Source organism: Branchiostoma belcheri, unplaced genomic scaffold (assembly GCF_001625305.1).
Source record: "Branchiostoma belcheri isolate BF01 breed outbred unplaced genomic scaffold, Haploidv18h27 scaffold50, whole genome shotgun sequence".
In the NCBI taxonomy this organism is placed as follows: Eukaryota; Metazoa; Chordata; class Leptocardii; order Amphioxiformes; family Branchiostomatidae; genus Branchiostoma; species Branchiostoma belcheri.
The window spans coordinates 832,464-845,490 of NW_017804132.1; the positions used below are offsets into that span (position 1 = coordinate 832,464).

General features: G+C 40.2%; 3 protein-coding genes across 3 annotated transcripts in view; 1 reads left to right on the top strand and 2 right to left on the bottom strand.

Moving 5' to 3' along the window:
• Window positions 1-2,165: 2,165 nt before the first annotated feature.
• LOC109480221 (zinc finger protein 431-like) lies at window positions 2,166-4,062 on the bottom strand. Its single transcript, XM_019782370.1, has 2 exons — window positions 3,795-4,062; window positions 2,166-3,614 (listed from the first exon to the last, which is right to left on the bottom strand). Exons 1-2 carry the CDS (start codon window positions 4,060-4,062, stop codon window positions 2,701-2,703), a joined length of 1,182 nt encoding a protein of 393 aa, XP_019637929.1. The 3' UTR covers window positions 2,166-2,700.
• A 1,946-nt stretch (window positions 4,063-6,008) lies between these two features.
• Window positions 6,009-9,178, bottom strand: LOC109480306 (zinc finger protein 239-like). The gene is made up of 2 exons (XM_019782494.1): window positions 8,996-9,178; window positions 6,009-7,449 (listed from the first exon to the last, which is right to left on the bottom strand). Exon 2 carries the CDS (start codon window positions 7,380-7,382, stop codon window positions 6,276-6,278), a length of 1,107 nt encoding a protein of 368 aa, XP_019638053.1. The 5' UTR covers window positions 7,383-7,449; window positions 8,996-9,178; the 3' UTR covers window positions 6,009-6,275.
• Window positions 9,179-10,721: 1,543 nt separating this feature from the next.
• LOC109480316 (zinc finger protein 525-like) overlaps window positions 10,722-13,027 on the top strand; it is a 3,469-nt gene continuing 1,163 nt past the window's right edge. The window contains exons 1-2 of the mRNA XM_019782505.1: window positions 10,722-10,809; window positions 11,947-11,990. The gene's annotated coding sequence lies outside the window, so the exon portion shown is untranslated. The remainder of the gene's footprint in view (window positions 10,810-11,946; window positions 11,991-13,027) is intronic.

A 13,027-nucleotide genomic window follows, 5' to 3' on the forward strand; every position in this document is an offset into this window, starting at 1 on the left:
CCTAACTATGCAGAGATACCAAGTTACACACGTAATACAAATAATAAAAAAATTGTACGCAAAATGTAGAGTTCCAATTTTCCTCACCTAGCCTGATACTCCTGTATCCGATCACCTGGTGCCTCTGCCATCACAAGTCTGATCGCATCTGGACAGGAACACTTGCAGAGCTGGCAACCCCTCAGTACACAGCTAACTACAGAATCAAATGAAAACAAGGTCAAGTTACAAGGTGTTATCAGCCCTGTCATACACAGACAATAAAAAGCTTAACAACTACTAGTAGACCAGAAACTTTTGATGGCATTCTTGAAGAGCTTAAAAGTCATGTTTAAAACATACAGCTAACACTCAATCACCTAACTGTGTAAAGAATAATCAATTTGAAGTATTGATGACAGAAATTGTACCAAGGAGGAGACTTGTTACATAACTTTTAAGACTTGATATGCGCTTTTCTAGACACTCAAGGGTAGCCCATACAGTTGGTTTAATTTAACAGAATGTCTTGTATGTGAATATTACATTAACTTTGCACATGTACATAAAATTTCATAAACTTGAGAATGTTCGATGTCTAATTATTTGGTTCTACGATTAAACAAAAAAAAAACAAATCAGATGCATGTAACAACATTACAGAATTCCTATCCAATACCTAAAATTCTTTAAGCTTCAAAAACAGACTTTAAGGCAAAAAATGAGAATTTGAGGGTTGACACAGAACCTGAATGTTACAAGTACATGTTTCTTTAATCAGGAAAAAAGGCTGGCAAATCCAAGAAATAACAAGTTTAAGTGGTGTTTCTTTGTCATTTTATCCCAGTCTGAAATACCTAGCCAAATGAAATGTTGCATGCATATCGACAGGCAAAATTTCTAGTGTTTTCAATGAGGGAAATTCCACAAATGTTCAACCCATATGTTTCCTTTCTGTTTCACAAACAACGGGCAAAATTATTATCCTTATTATTAGACCAGGTATACAGAAACAAACGCCCATTTTTTTGCTCTTAAAAATTTAACTCAAGAGTAGCAATACCTAACTGTCATATTCTGAGAGAAGACGTGATGAGTGAATATCACAGTGATATATATTGAAACAACAACGACCAAAAACTACACAAACCATCGTGTTGCATTCTCAAAATCACACAAATTTACAAAGAATATACCAAAACGTGTTGTTATCAGTTTGTGGGAAATAAATTCTACGACACGGCTTGTTGCCTTACCTTGTGAAAATTCAGCCCTCCCCAGGACCACGCCGACATCCTTCGGGCGCCATTTTCTCGTCTTCTCCAAAATCCACCACGTCAGGAAATCCGCAATTTCTTCGCCCAAAATCCAGAAAAGGGCACAACTCCATCGTAGTAACATCCCCGAAGATTTCTCCTACAAGTTAGAATGAATATTTTTCGAACTGGAAGCCGAAAATTTAGCAAAAAGTTGACAATTCCTGGTCTTCCCCGCGTAGCTCCGACAGATGCAGACTGATTGGGCCGTACCACTGTGACTTTTACACAGCTGTGTACAACAGTAGCCTCCTTAGCAGACTTGTTTGGCGGCGGAAAATTATTTTTTTCGGTGAGCGACAGGAGTTATGCCGCGGAGGGACGATTTTGAGGCCGAAGGATTTTTTGCCGTGGAGAGAAGGTCACGGCAAAAACTCCCTCGACAGCAAAATCGTCCCTCCACGGCATAACGCCGCCACCCAACTCTGCGAAAGAGTCTAGCACAACAGCTGGTCTAATTTACCCTGATTGCCACAACTACTTTACCGCCAAAAATCAATCCCCACAGAAAAATAATGGCTCTCTGCTAAAAATTTCGGACTAGTTTGTGTCAAAATAACACACAGGCAGTGTCAGCAGCAATAAGTTTTCAATTTGTTCAAAGTATAGTAGCCGGAATCTGCTAATTCAATCAGCCTCGACACCACATGTTTCTATGCAAACGGTACCTGTCCTTGGTGCTGAACGCCATCCTCATAGTAAAACACACAGTATGTGTGGTGAAAACCACACGCGCGCGCTCGCTTTTTGAGCGTCCGTAAAGTACAGGGACTTGTTAAAGCTGGCCAAACCTTACAGAAAAAAAATGGCAAGCACTTGAGGAAGGTATCCTGTATCTAAATCATGTTTATTATACATCTCATGTTACTTATGGTTCTTGCTACATACATTTTAACTCCTTGAACAATGAGTTTTGTTACTTATGCAGAAACATTACCTCACATTAGTCGGTCTAAAAAAATTACAAGCATATCTATTGTAAGGAATGGGTAGTTTCATTAATATTAATATCAATCTATTCGCAACCGTCTATGCATTACAATTTTTGGAGGGATTAGTAGAAAAGTACACTTATTAAATCATCGTATGCCCCATTTTAAATATTCTAAGTAGATATGGCAATACTTCAACATCATGCTGAGATGAATTTACTTGTAGTCTTCTTTGAAATTTTGTTAAATTATGTTGGTACTTAAAAGTATACGTTTTCAGTACTTAAAAGTATACGTTTTCAGTGTCTACCACTTTGATTTAAGAATTAATGAGATATTTTTTGTACTTTTCCCATTTGAACACCTGCATTCCTATCGTATACTATAAAACGGTAATCATCATCATTAGCAGGTTTACAAACGGTAATACAACAAGCCTAAAGCTCTTAAAACAGCTACAGACTGCAGTCCCTTTAGCTCCGGTCTGGAGCATGTGTTTTCATGTGTGTTTTGAGGTTGGAATGGTTATTGGAGCTGTATCCACAATGTTCATAGTCACACTTGTACGGTTTTTCTCCGCTGTGAGTCATCTTGTGTTTGGCCATGTTGGACAGGTTGGATGTCCTGTAGCCGCACTGGTCACACAGGTACCGCTTGTCGCCTGTGTGTACGGCGCCCTCGTGTTTCTTCAAGGCGGACTGTGTTCTACAACTGTAGTCGCAATGGGTACATTTGAACGGCTTCTCACCGGTATGGGTCATGATGTGCATTTGTAAACCTTTCCTGTGTGCTGACTTGTACCCACACTCCTCACAGACATAAGGTTTCTCCCCGGTGTGTGTCCGCATGTGAGACTGCAACTTAGACTTCTTTCTAGCCCTGAACTCGCACTCAGGACATGCGAACGGTTTCTCACCCGTGTGAATCCTCATGTGTACATCTAGACGATATTTTGTAATTGATCTGTAGCCGCACTCTTCACACACATACGGTTTGTCGTCCGTGTGTCTGCTAGCGATGTGGCTTTTTAAGGCGCCCTTGTCCATCGCGGCATAGTCGCAGTGGGGACACTTGTGCGGCCTCGGGCGGTACGCAGAGTGAATGAGTTCGTGTAGTTCCATGCGGTCTCTCCGAACAAACTTGCAGCCACACGTGCCGCAAGCAAATCGCTTTTCTCTCGTATGTTTGTTGGCGACGTGGCTCTCGTAGTACCGCAGATTGTCGCTAGAGTAGTCGCACTGGTCATAGCGGCACTTGTAAAGCTTTGCTACTGTCCTTTTGGCTTGCTGTATAGCGCTCTGAACATGCGTGGTTTGCTGGGTACCGTTCTGTACCTGAGTGGCTTGTTGTATACCGTTCTGTGTGGCTTGTTGTATACCGTTCTGTACATGCGTGGTTTGCTGTATAGCGTTCTGAACATTCGTGGTTTGCTGTATACCGTTCTGTACATGGATGACTTGTTGTATACCGCTCTGTACATGCGTGGCTTGTTGTATACCGCTCTGTACATGTGCAGCTTGTTGTATACTGTTTTGTACACGAGTGGCTTGTTGTATACCGTTCTGTGTGGCTTGTTGTATACCGCTCTGCGTGGCTTGTTGTATACCGCTCTGTGTGGCTTGTTGTATACCGCTCTGCGTGGCTTGTTGTATACTGTTCTGCGTGGCTTGTTGTATACTGTTCTGCGTGGCTTGTTGTATACCGCTCTGTGTGGCTTGTTGTATATCGCTCTGTGTGGCTTGTTGTATATCGCTCTGTGTGGCTTTTTTTATACTGTTCTGTGTGGCTTGTTGTATACCGCTCTTTGTGGCTATACCTGGATACGAAGTCTGCATGTTGCCGTTGTGCATATTAAATTTGAAACAAAATCTTTGAGGTAGTTTGTCAAGGATGGAGTGCTGAACGTGTGGTCTTGTCCTAAAGAAAAACAACAGAAATAAAAACAACATTTCTTATCTAATGTTCTGTAGATGAAAGGTGGCTGCCACATGAGCGGTCAAAGGTCATCTCAAGCAAGAGCAGATTTTGTAAGGGTACTAGTATATAAAGCTTAGGTAAATGTTAGTGCCATTTCTCATGAATGATTTTTCTCTCAGTGATAAAGGTATCTATGCCTAAGACTTTGGTACGTGGGCTTTTGATGAAAGATGTTGACACTGTAAAAGAATTCAAAACCGAATGCAAAGCATTGGAGCAAACATTAGCAGTTGCAGCAACAAAGACATATCATTTTTCGTTCCTCATGATTTTTCCATGGTGGCCTCATGAATAGCATCGCTACGTTTTTGTTCTGGAACTCCCTTTTGTCAAGAGCAGAGCAAAGGTCGACAGATGGTTTGGAAAGGCCGGGAATAAAAGAATGAGCCAGGACAATACAAGTCTGGTCTCATGAAATAACGACTAAACTTTACCCTAATTTTCAGACTTCACAGAATAGACGTATACGTTTGATTTTATTAGTCACAAGCTCCTAATTCATTTTACAGTGTACTTTTAAACCTTCCCATCTTTTTTTCTATTTTTAGCTGAAAAATCATTCAGAAAGCTCTACATTTAATTTTTGTTCAGCCCACATAACTGGAAAAGGTCTTGAAAGCTGACTACAGGCGAATCTGGGCTTTAAATGGATTACAGGCAAACAAATTCAACTCGTCGAGTCCGTCACCATACAACAGAAATAGCCTTTTTTTATGAACAACTTCCTAATCTTTCCATGTGACACCAACACGTGGGACACATAATTTGATACCTTTTCTATTTCTGCACGGTATAAAATGGGCTGTTGCAAATAACATTACATTGCTGCTACCCAGAACTACAAAAAAATTGAACAGAAATAATACAGCATAATGGAATCAATATTGGAGCTGCTTATTTCATAGTACACACATCGATGTGTGCACGTGTACCATCAACTGTTAGGCAATTACTCAGACAATAGGGTAAATTTTGAAATCTGTCAGTGACCAGCGAAAAGTAAACAATGAAACGGGGAAAGAAGTACCTTTGAATAAGTTCCCTGCTCTGAACTGCTTTCTGTGATCTCCCAGATGTGCAAATACTTAGAAGCACTCGACATTCATGGTGTGAATCAGAAGGCAATTCTGTTTGCTGTGAATCCTCCCTCCGCCAGGGATTTGCGAATTTTCATTGGACAATGGTTGTCAAGACAACGCGACCCCGCCAGAAGAATAAAGAACATTCCTAAAACGACAGTAGCGTAACAATGAAAAGGGGGGGGGGGCGCAATATTTGAATGAGATGAAACCGTGCAGAATTGCTCTGTATACTAGTAAACCATCCCATCGGGTATGTTGTGAAAATCTATGAGCTGTTTTGTACTTATTTCACCTCAGTATTTTGTTTAAATGTGCTAAGGCAAAGGCAAAGTGTTGGGAAACAAAATGAACGGAGAAAGACACTAGGCTACATGTACATGTATTATGATTCCATCAGAGTCTAGTCTGTAGTATCGGTTCTGTCCAAAGTTAAGACTAGCGGGTGTATGTTGTTGTGTATATCAAAGTAACGTTTAATCCTTCTTGGTCAACACTGTTTAAATATAAAAATGACCCAGACATAATAAAACGTTACTCCTCTATAAAAAGGATACATAATTTGACTTCATTATATAGAGTTCATTTTACAACAACGCCATACGCAGTAATAATCTGGCACATCTTCTATCTAACTTGTTCATACATTGTACCTGTATTATACATTTGTCACAAAAGTCTACGCATTATAAGAATTAGTATAAAAGTTCACTTATTAATTTAAAACTCTCAGTAGATATGGTAATACCTCATCATCATGCAAACACGAATTGAGTCGATCTTTTCGGTACGTGTTTTTGGCCAAGACTTGAAGTATTATGTTAGTATTTGAAAGTACGTTTTTAAGATCTACCACACTTTGAGAATCAATGAGATTCAATTGTTTCTGTACTTTTTCCATAAGAACACATACATGTACATTGCTAGCGAACATTTGAAAACACAGCAACATAACAACTATTTGCATGGCATTTCAGGTGCAGTTTTTGTTTTTAGCTCTGGTCTGGAGCATGTGTTTTCATGTGTGTTTTGAGGTTGGAAATGTTGTTGGACCTGTATCCACAATGGTCACATCTGAACGGTTTTTCTCCGCTGTGAGTCATCTTGTGTTTGGCCATGTTGGACAGGTTGGATGTCCTGTAGCCGCACTGGTCACACAGGAACCGCTTGTCGCCTGTGTGCACGGCGCCTTCGTGCCTCTTCAAGGCGGACTGTTGTCTACAACTGTAGTCGCAGTGGGCACATTTGAACGGCTTCTCACCGGTATGGGTCATGATGTGCTTTCGTAAAGTTGGCCTGCGCGCTGCTCTGAACCCACACTCGTCACAGACGTACGGCTTCTCCCCGGTATGTATCCGCAAGTGAGACTGTAACACAAACTTCTTTGTAGTCTTATACTCGCACTCTGGACATGCGTACGGTTTCTCACCCGTGTGAATCTTCGTGTGTAAATTTAGAAGAGATATTGTAACTGCTCTGTAGTCGCACACATCACACACATACGGTTTGTCGTCTGTGTGTTTGCTAGCGATGTGTTTTTTTAAGGTACTCTTTTCAAACGCGGCATAGTCGCAGTGGGGACACTTGTGCGGCCTCGGGCGGTACGCAGAGTGAGTGAGTTCGTGTAGTTCCATGTGGTCTATCCGAGCAGATCTATAGTCACACATGCTGCAAGCAAATTTCTTCTCTCCATTATGTTTGTTGGCGACGTGACTCTTGTAGTACCGCATATCGTCGCAAGAGTAGTCGCACTGGTCGTAGCGGCACTTGAAACGCTTTGCTACTGTCCCGTTGGCTTGCTGTATACCGCTTTGTACATGAGTGGTTTGTTGCGTACCGCTCTGTACCCGAGTGGCTTGTTGTATACCGCTCTGTGTGGCTTGTTGTATACCGTTCTGTGTGGCTTGTTGTATACCGTTATGTGTGGCTTGTTGTATACCGTTCTGTGTGGCTTGCTGTATAGCGTTCTGTACATGCGTGGCTTGTTGTATACCGGTCTGTACGTGCGTAGCTTGTTGTATACCGCCATGCGTGGCTTGTTGTATACCGCTCTGCGTGGCCATACCTGGATACGAAGTCTGCATGTTGCCGTTGTGCATATTAAATTTGTTCGATGTAGTTCGTAGTAGCTTGTCAAGGACGGAGTGCTGAACGTGTGATCTTGTCCTACAAAAGAACAACAGAAATAGAAACAGCATGTTAATGTTCTTTCGTTGACAGCTGGTTGCCTCAAGGGCGGTAAACAAAATGTCATCTCAATCAAGAGCAGATTTTGAAAAACAATGGAGGCAAGCTTTAATAGTGTTAGTGCCATTTCTCATTACTGGTTTTTCCCTACAACCTTTTCATTCAAGATATTTCATGCATAAATGGTGACAATGCTAAGTATGCTTCAGACTTTGGTACGTGGGCTTTTAATGGAATATCTTCACACTGTAAAAGAATGCAAAACGGAATGCACAGCTAAGCAAACATTAGCAGTGACAACAACAAAGACGAATGCTCGTTTTTTGTTCCTCCTCATCATGTTACCATGATGATATTCATGAATAGCATCACTGCGTTTTTTGTTCTGGGACTCCATTTTGTAAAGAGTCGAGCAGAGGAAAGGTCGACAGATGGTTTGAAAATGGCGGGATGTAAAAGAATGAGTCAGGACAATACAAGTCTGGTCTCGAAAACAATGGCTGAACTTTATATACTTAAAGGGTCATTATGTAACATTTTGCACTAAAAATGGAAGTATTTAGAAAGGTGTGATTTCATGTGACTTCAACTTTTCAACATATTTGTGCAATTGTCTCAAATTTCTGACATTTATGGTTGGCGCTAAAACAGCCCACACATGGCGGACGCAGTGATGCCACCATGAACTACCGGAATGTAAACAAACATGCATCGTTAACAGCTGTAATTTTAACCAAGTACATGTAGTTTCTACAGTTTCTGTACACACTCGTAAGGCTTCATATTTTCGCACATCCACTTTTTCTGATTGGTACTTCTTTGCAATGGGGTAGGGTTGATTGGTCAACTAAGTTTGTAAATAAATTGTGCAGAAAATCTCCTTTTTACAAATACATGTACATCTGTTTTGCTTTTTTGCAGAAATATATTTCATCCAGAAGATTCTATATCAATTTTGTTAGGAACACATGACTAGTAGAAGTCTTAAAATAAACCACAGGCGAAGTTAGGCTTTAACTGGATTACAGGCAAACTAATTCAACTATAGTCCAATCCGTCTATTTCCAACAGAAATAGCCTTTTTTATGAACAACTTCCTAATCTTTCCACGTGGGGGCACATAATTTGATTCCTTTTCTATTTCTGCATGGTATAAACTGTGCTGTTGGAAATAACATTACATGGATGCTAGCCGGAACTTACAAAAAAGTATGCTTTACATTAATACATTTTAGTGTAACTGAGTTTGGACCTGCATATTTTAAGGTGCACACGTCGATGAAAGTCATACATCCAAGGAATGACACACAAAACTGTTACTCAAGCAACTGGATAGATTTTGAAAGAGATATTGAGTACTAGCATCAACGACTTCTCGTTAGTCACTGACTAAAGGGACTGGGTCGTAATTGAGACATCTGACAGTTCGAAATCTGTCTTTGCTTCAGTAAAAGTTTTGTCATGTTTAGAAAACACAGCTCGCTTTTTAAGTTAGAATAGAAATAGAGAAAAAGGGAAAACGTACCTTGAAATAGTTCCGTGCGCTGTCCAAATTTCTGTGACCTCCCAGATCCTCAAATACTTAGAAGTACTCGACCTTCTATCCTAGCAATTCTGTTTGTCATGTGCCCTCCCTCCGCAAGGAATTTGCGAATTTTCATTGGACAATGGTTGTCACGACAACTCAACCCCGTAAGAAGAATGGAGAGCATTCCTAAATGGACAATAGCGTAACACTTAAAGAGGGGTGTGTGTCAATATTTGAATGGACGAAATCGTGTAGAAGTCATCTGTGTATGTAAACTATCGGGCATTTTGTTGAAAGAATATCTAAATTTAAACTCAAAAGCTTTGTGTTGTCTTGCACTTTTTTTCTCACTGTGCCAAAAGCAAAGTAGAATAAGGAAAAGTGTTGAGAAACAAAATGATCGAAGAAGAAGAAAACATCAGAGTACATTTTGATTATATCAGAGTCAAATCTGCAGTTCTAGTTTTTCCGCTATGAGACTATCGTACAAGCAGTCAACCAGTGTGCACAATTTAGGTCTTTTTAGGGATAGGAAAATCACAAAGGCTCGCCAACGGTTTTTAGTACTTTTAAGCATGAGGGCAGGCATTAAGAAATAGATGGTTTAAAATCTGAACAAAGTATGATAAAACTAGCTAAGAAAAATGATCAAGCCGTCAGAGATGCTCTATCGTCCTCATAATAAAATTGAGGCATTGTTTTTGATCTGTGCGTGTGTGTTACTGCATATGCATGAGCAGCTTATTATAACCTTATCCTTAATATCAACGAGACAGCAAAATTTACAAAAGCACTGGATACTTCATGGAGGGCTCCGAACTCTTTCATGGAGCTCGAGGTCTCTGAACTCTTGTTTTCATCCAATGCAGTAAAAAATCAAGTTACCAGCCATAATACTGTTAAGAATTACACGGAGATGCTCAATTTGCGACTCAGGATAACATAAGACGTCGGCCAGTTGCCGGGATATTTCTGTGAAGTTGAACAGGTGGTCTAACATTTCGCCGTGGGCTGTTATAAAACCAATCTTGGCACAAATTGGTATCTAATCAGATCAAGGACGGTAGGCGGATTTTCAACATCAATGACGTTTTCTTTCTTGTATGATCTTTGAGGAGAGATAATTACATTGTGGGTTGCTGCCTGATCTTCGCCGGGTCGTGTCTATGCCTAGGGGATTGCAGTTTTTTTTCTATGTAGGAAACCCTGCTGTGGGAATAAAAGGCAAGGCAAAAGCTTGGTTCCGGCGGCATTTTCCCCAGCAGTATCCATTGGTCAGGGGAGTGTCCATTAGCCACCTTCGCTAATGGACACTCCTCTGGCCAATGGATACTGCCTTGCCATTGTATGATCTGCTTGGAGATTAGCCTTATATTACACCTGAAATAAAACGATGTACAAAGTGTGTGAGATGACACGACGTAAGCTTCGAAGTTATCTTTTTGAGTCTCAGGCCAGTAAACTATGTCAGTGGGTCATATTCTCAAACCAATAACAGTTTTATCTCTACATACTATGCGAAATATAACAAAAAAAACTGGGAAACTTATCTTGTATACAATCGGATATGTTTTTCAATGCTGTATCATGCACAGTCAACAGAATGAAAGTCACCCTCAATTTTACCTAAGTTACAATATTGACTAATGCCCTAATTGTCTAAGTGAGGTCGACTTGTCTGACGTATCCCTCTCCAATCAAAACCTTCAACATCCTTGCGTGCGGAGGGAGGGTTCGAGGAAAACAGAATAGCCTTCTGATTCAAATTCAGCGACCTTGGCATTTGGAACTTCAGACGTCACAGAAAGGCGGTCTACTACAAAAAAACACGCGACTACTCCAGCAACTGGGTGAAGTGCTATATAAAAGTCATCTCGCTAGCAAACACGACGTAACAGAAAACCTATTCGCATGTCATGAGTGTGACTTTACAGCTGTTTGGAAAGACTACTTATTACAGAAGCATGTGCTTACTCAATGTGACTCTGCAGCTGAGATTTTAGCGGCCACCGAACGATTGCTTGGAAATTATTTGAAGAGGCGTATTTCGCCTAGGGCGCGGTTATAAGACCAATGTAGGCAAAAATTGGTAAACTTGTATTTACACTGTGACTCTGAGCTGAGAACCGCACACAGCAAGGCAGCACAAGTGTCCATTGGCCACCCAATGATGTTAGCGGCCACCGATACAGCTGCTTGGAGATTATTTGAAGAGGCGTATTTCGCCGTGGGCGTTTTAAGACCAATCTCGGCACAAATTGGTATCTAATGAGTTCGGAGAAGGTAGCCGGATTTTCAACATCAATGACGTTTTCTTTCTAGTATGATCTTTGAAGAGATATATTAAATTACGTTGTGGGTTGCTTCCTGAGTTTCTCTTCCCTTCGTGTCTATGCCCAGAGGAGTGCAGATCTTTTCTTCTATGTAAGAGCCCCTGCTGTGGGAATAAAAGAGAAGGCAAAAGCTTGGTTCCGACTGCTTTTCCCCCAACCTTTGCCTTATATCACATCTGAAATGAAACGATGTACAAAGTGTGAAAAACGACACGACGTAAGCTTTGAAATTAGCTTTTTGAGTCTCAGGCTGGTGAAGTGTGACAATTGATCATATTTTCCACCCAAAAGCATTATTATCTCAACATACTATGGGAAACGTATATATAAAGAGCTGGAAAACTTATCTTGTATGCAATATCTCTCAGTGCCGTATAATGCACAGACAACAACAGAATGAAAGTCACCCTCAATTTTACCTAAATTACAATATTGTCGAATGCCCTAATTGTCTAATCGGAGCAGAGTTGTCTGGCGTATCCCTATCCAATCAAAAGCTTCAAAATCCTTGCGTGCGGAGGGAGGGTTCGAGGAAAACAAAAGAGCCTTCTGATTCAAATTCCTGAAAGTTCTGGCACCTCAGCATTTGAAACTTTCAGACGTCACAGAAAGGAGGTCTACTACAGAAAACACGCGTCGGTCATCTTGACATCTTCAAGGTAATTTTTCCTATTTAACTATCATGATTTAAAAGTACTAATGTATACATTGAAAGTTGCAGTCCTAAACACTATGAAGATATCAATCATGATCAGATATATTTATTGTTGTTAAATGCAGCTAGCAGTTTCTTTAGATTTGCGTCATCACCTGTAGTTGTCTGTACCGACTGTAGTTATTTACTAAATACTTACCCAGGCAGGCCATTGCGAGTTTTAGTTTCCAAAGTTCACAAACCTTTGCTTGCTTAGTAACCTGGTGGCTTACTAACTATGCTTTGGTAGAGTTCCCGAGTTCTTGAACCAAACTTGAAAGCATCCTCCAGGTCACTCTATCCTCCATCTGGATTTCCTTTAATTCTGTATTCTGTCAGACTGATGTCTGATCTTAGGTTGTCAAGGAAATGAATCCTAGGTCTCCGTCGACTTCTTTTCGCCTTTTGTGGGTTCCCAAAAGGACTAGCTTGGATGGTAAATACATGTATTAGGATGTCTAACGCAGTGTGCAAGTTTCATTTTGCATGTTTTGATTTTCTCAATGGCTAGGGGTATTACAATCCTGACACAGCTGCTCATTAGGACATTTTTGCTCCCAGGAGATGTTACGCAAACTAATTAATGTCATAAACGATTTGGTGAGCGTCAAAGCTTCACTGGCATACAGTAAGAGTAATAATACTGTGGCAATGACGAGTTTTATTTACACACACACACACACACACACACACACACACACACACAGATATATATATATACACACACACACACACACACACACACACACACATATATCTATATCTATACTATATCTATCTGTCTCTCTCTCTATCTATCTCTCTATCTATCTATCTATCTATCTATCTATCTATATATATATATATATATATATATATATATATATACTACACACACACACACACACTACATATATACTCTATATCTATACTATATCTGTCTCTCTCTATATCTATCTATCTATCTATCTATCTATCTATATATATATATATATATATATATATATATATATATATAGTATA

Coding starts and splice junctions, on each gene's coding strand:
- LOC109480306 (XM_019782494.1), bottom strand. CDS start 7,382: ATGCACAACGGCAACATGCAGACTTCGTATCCAGGTATGGCCACGCAG.
- LOC109480221 (XM_019782370.1), bottom strand. CDS start 4,062: ATGCAGACTTCGTATCCAGGTATAGCCACAAAGAGCGGTATACAACAA. Junction 3,615..3,794: donor GAGCGGTATACAACAAGCCA/CACAGAACGGTA, acceptor AAACCACGCATG/TACAGAACGGTATACAACAA.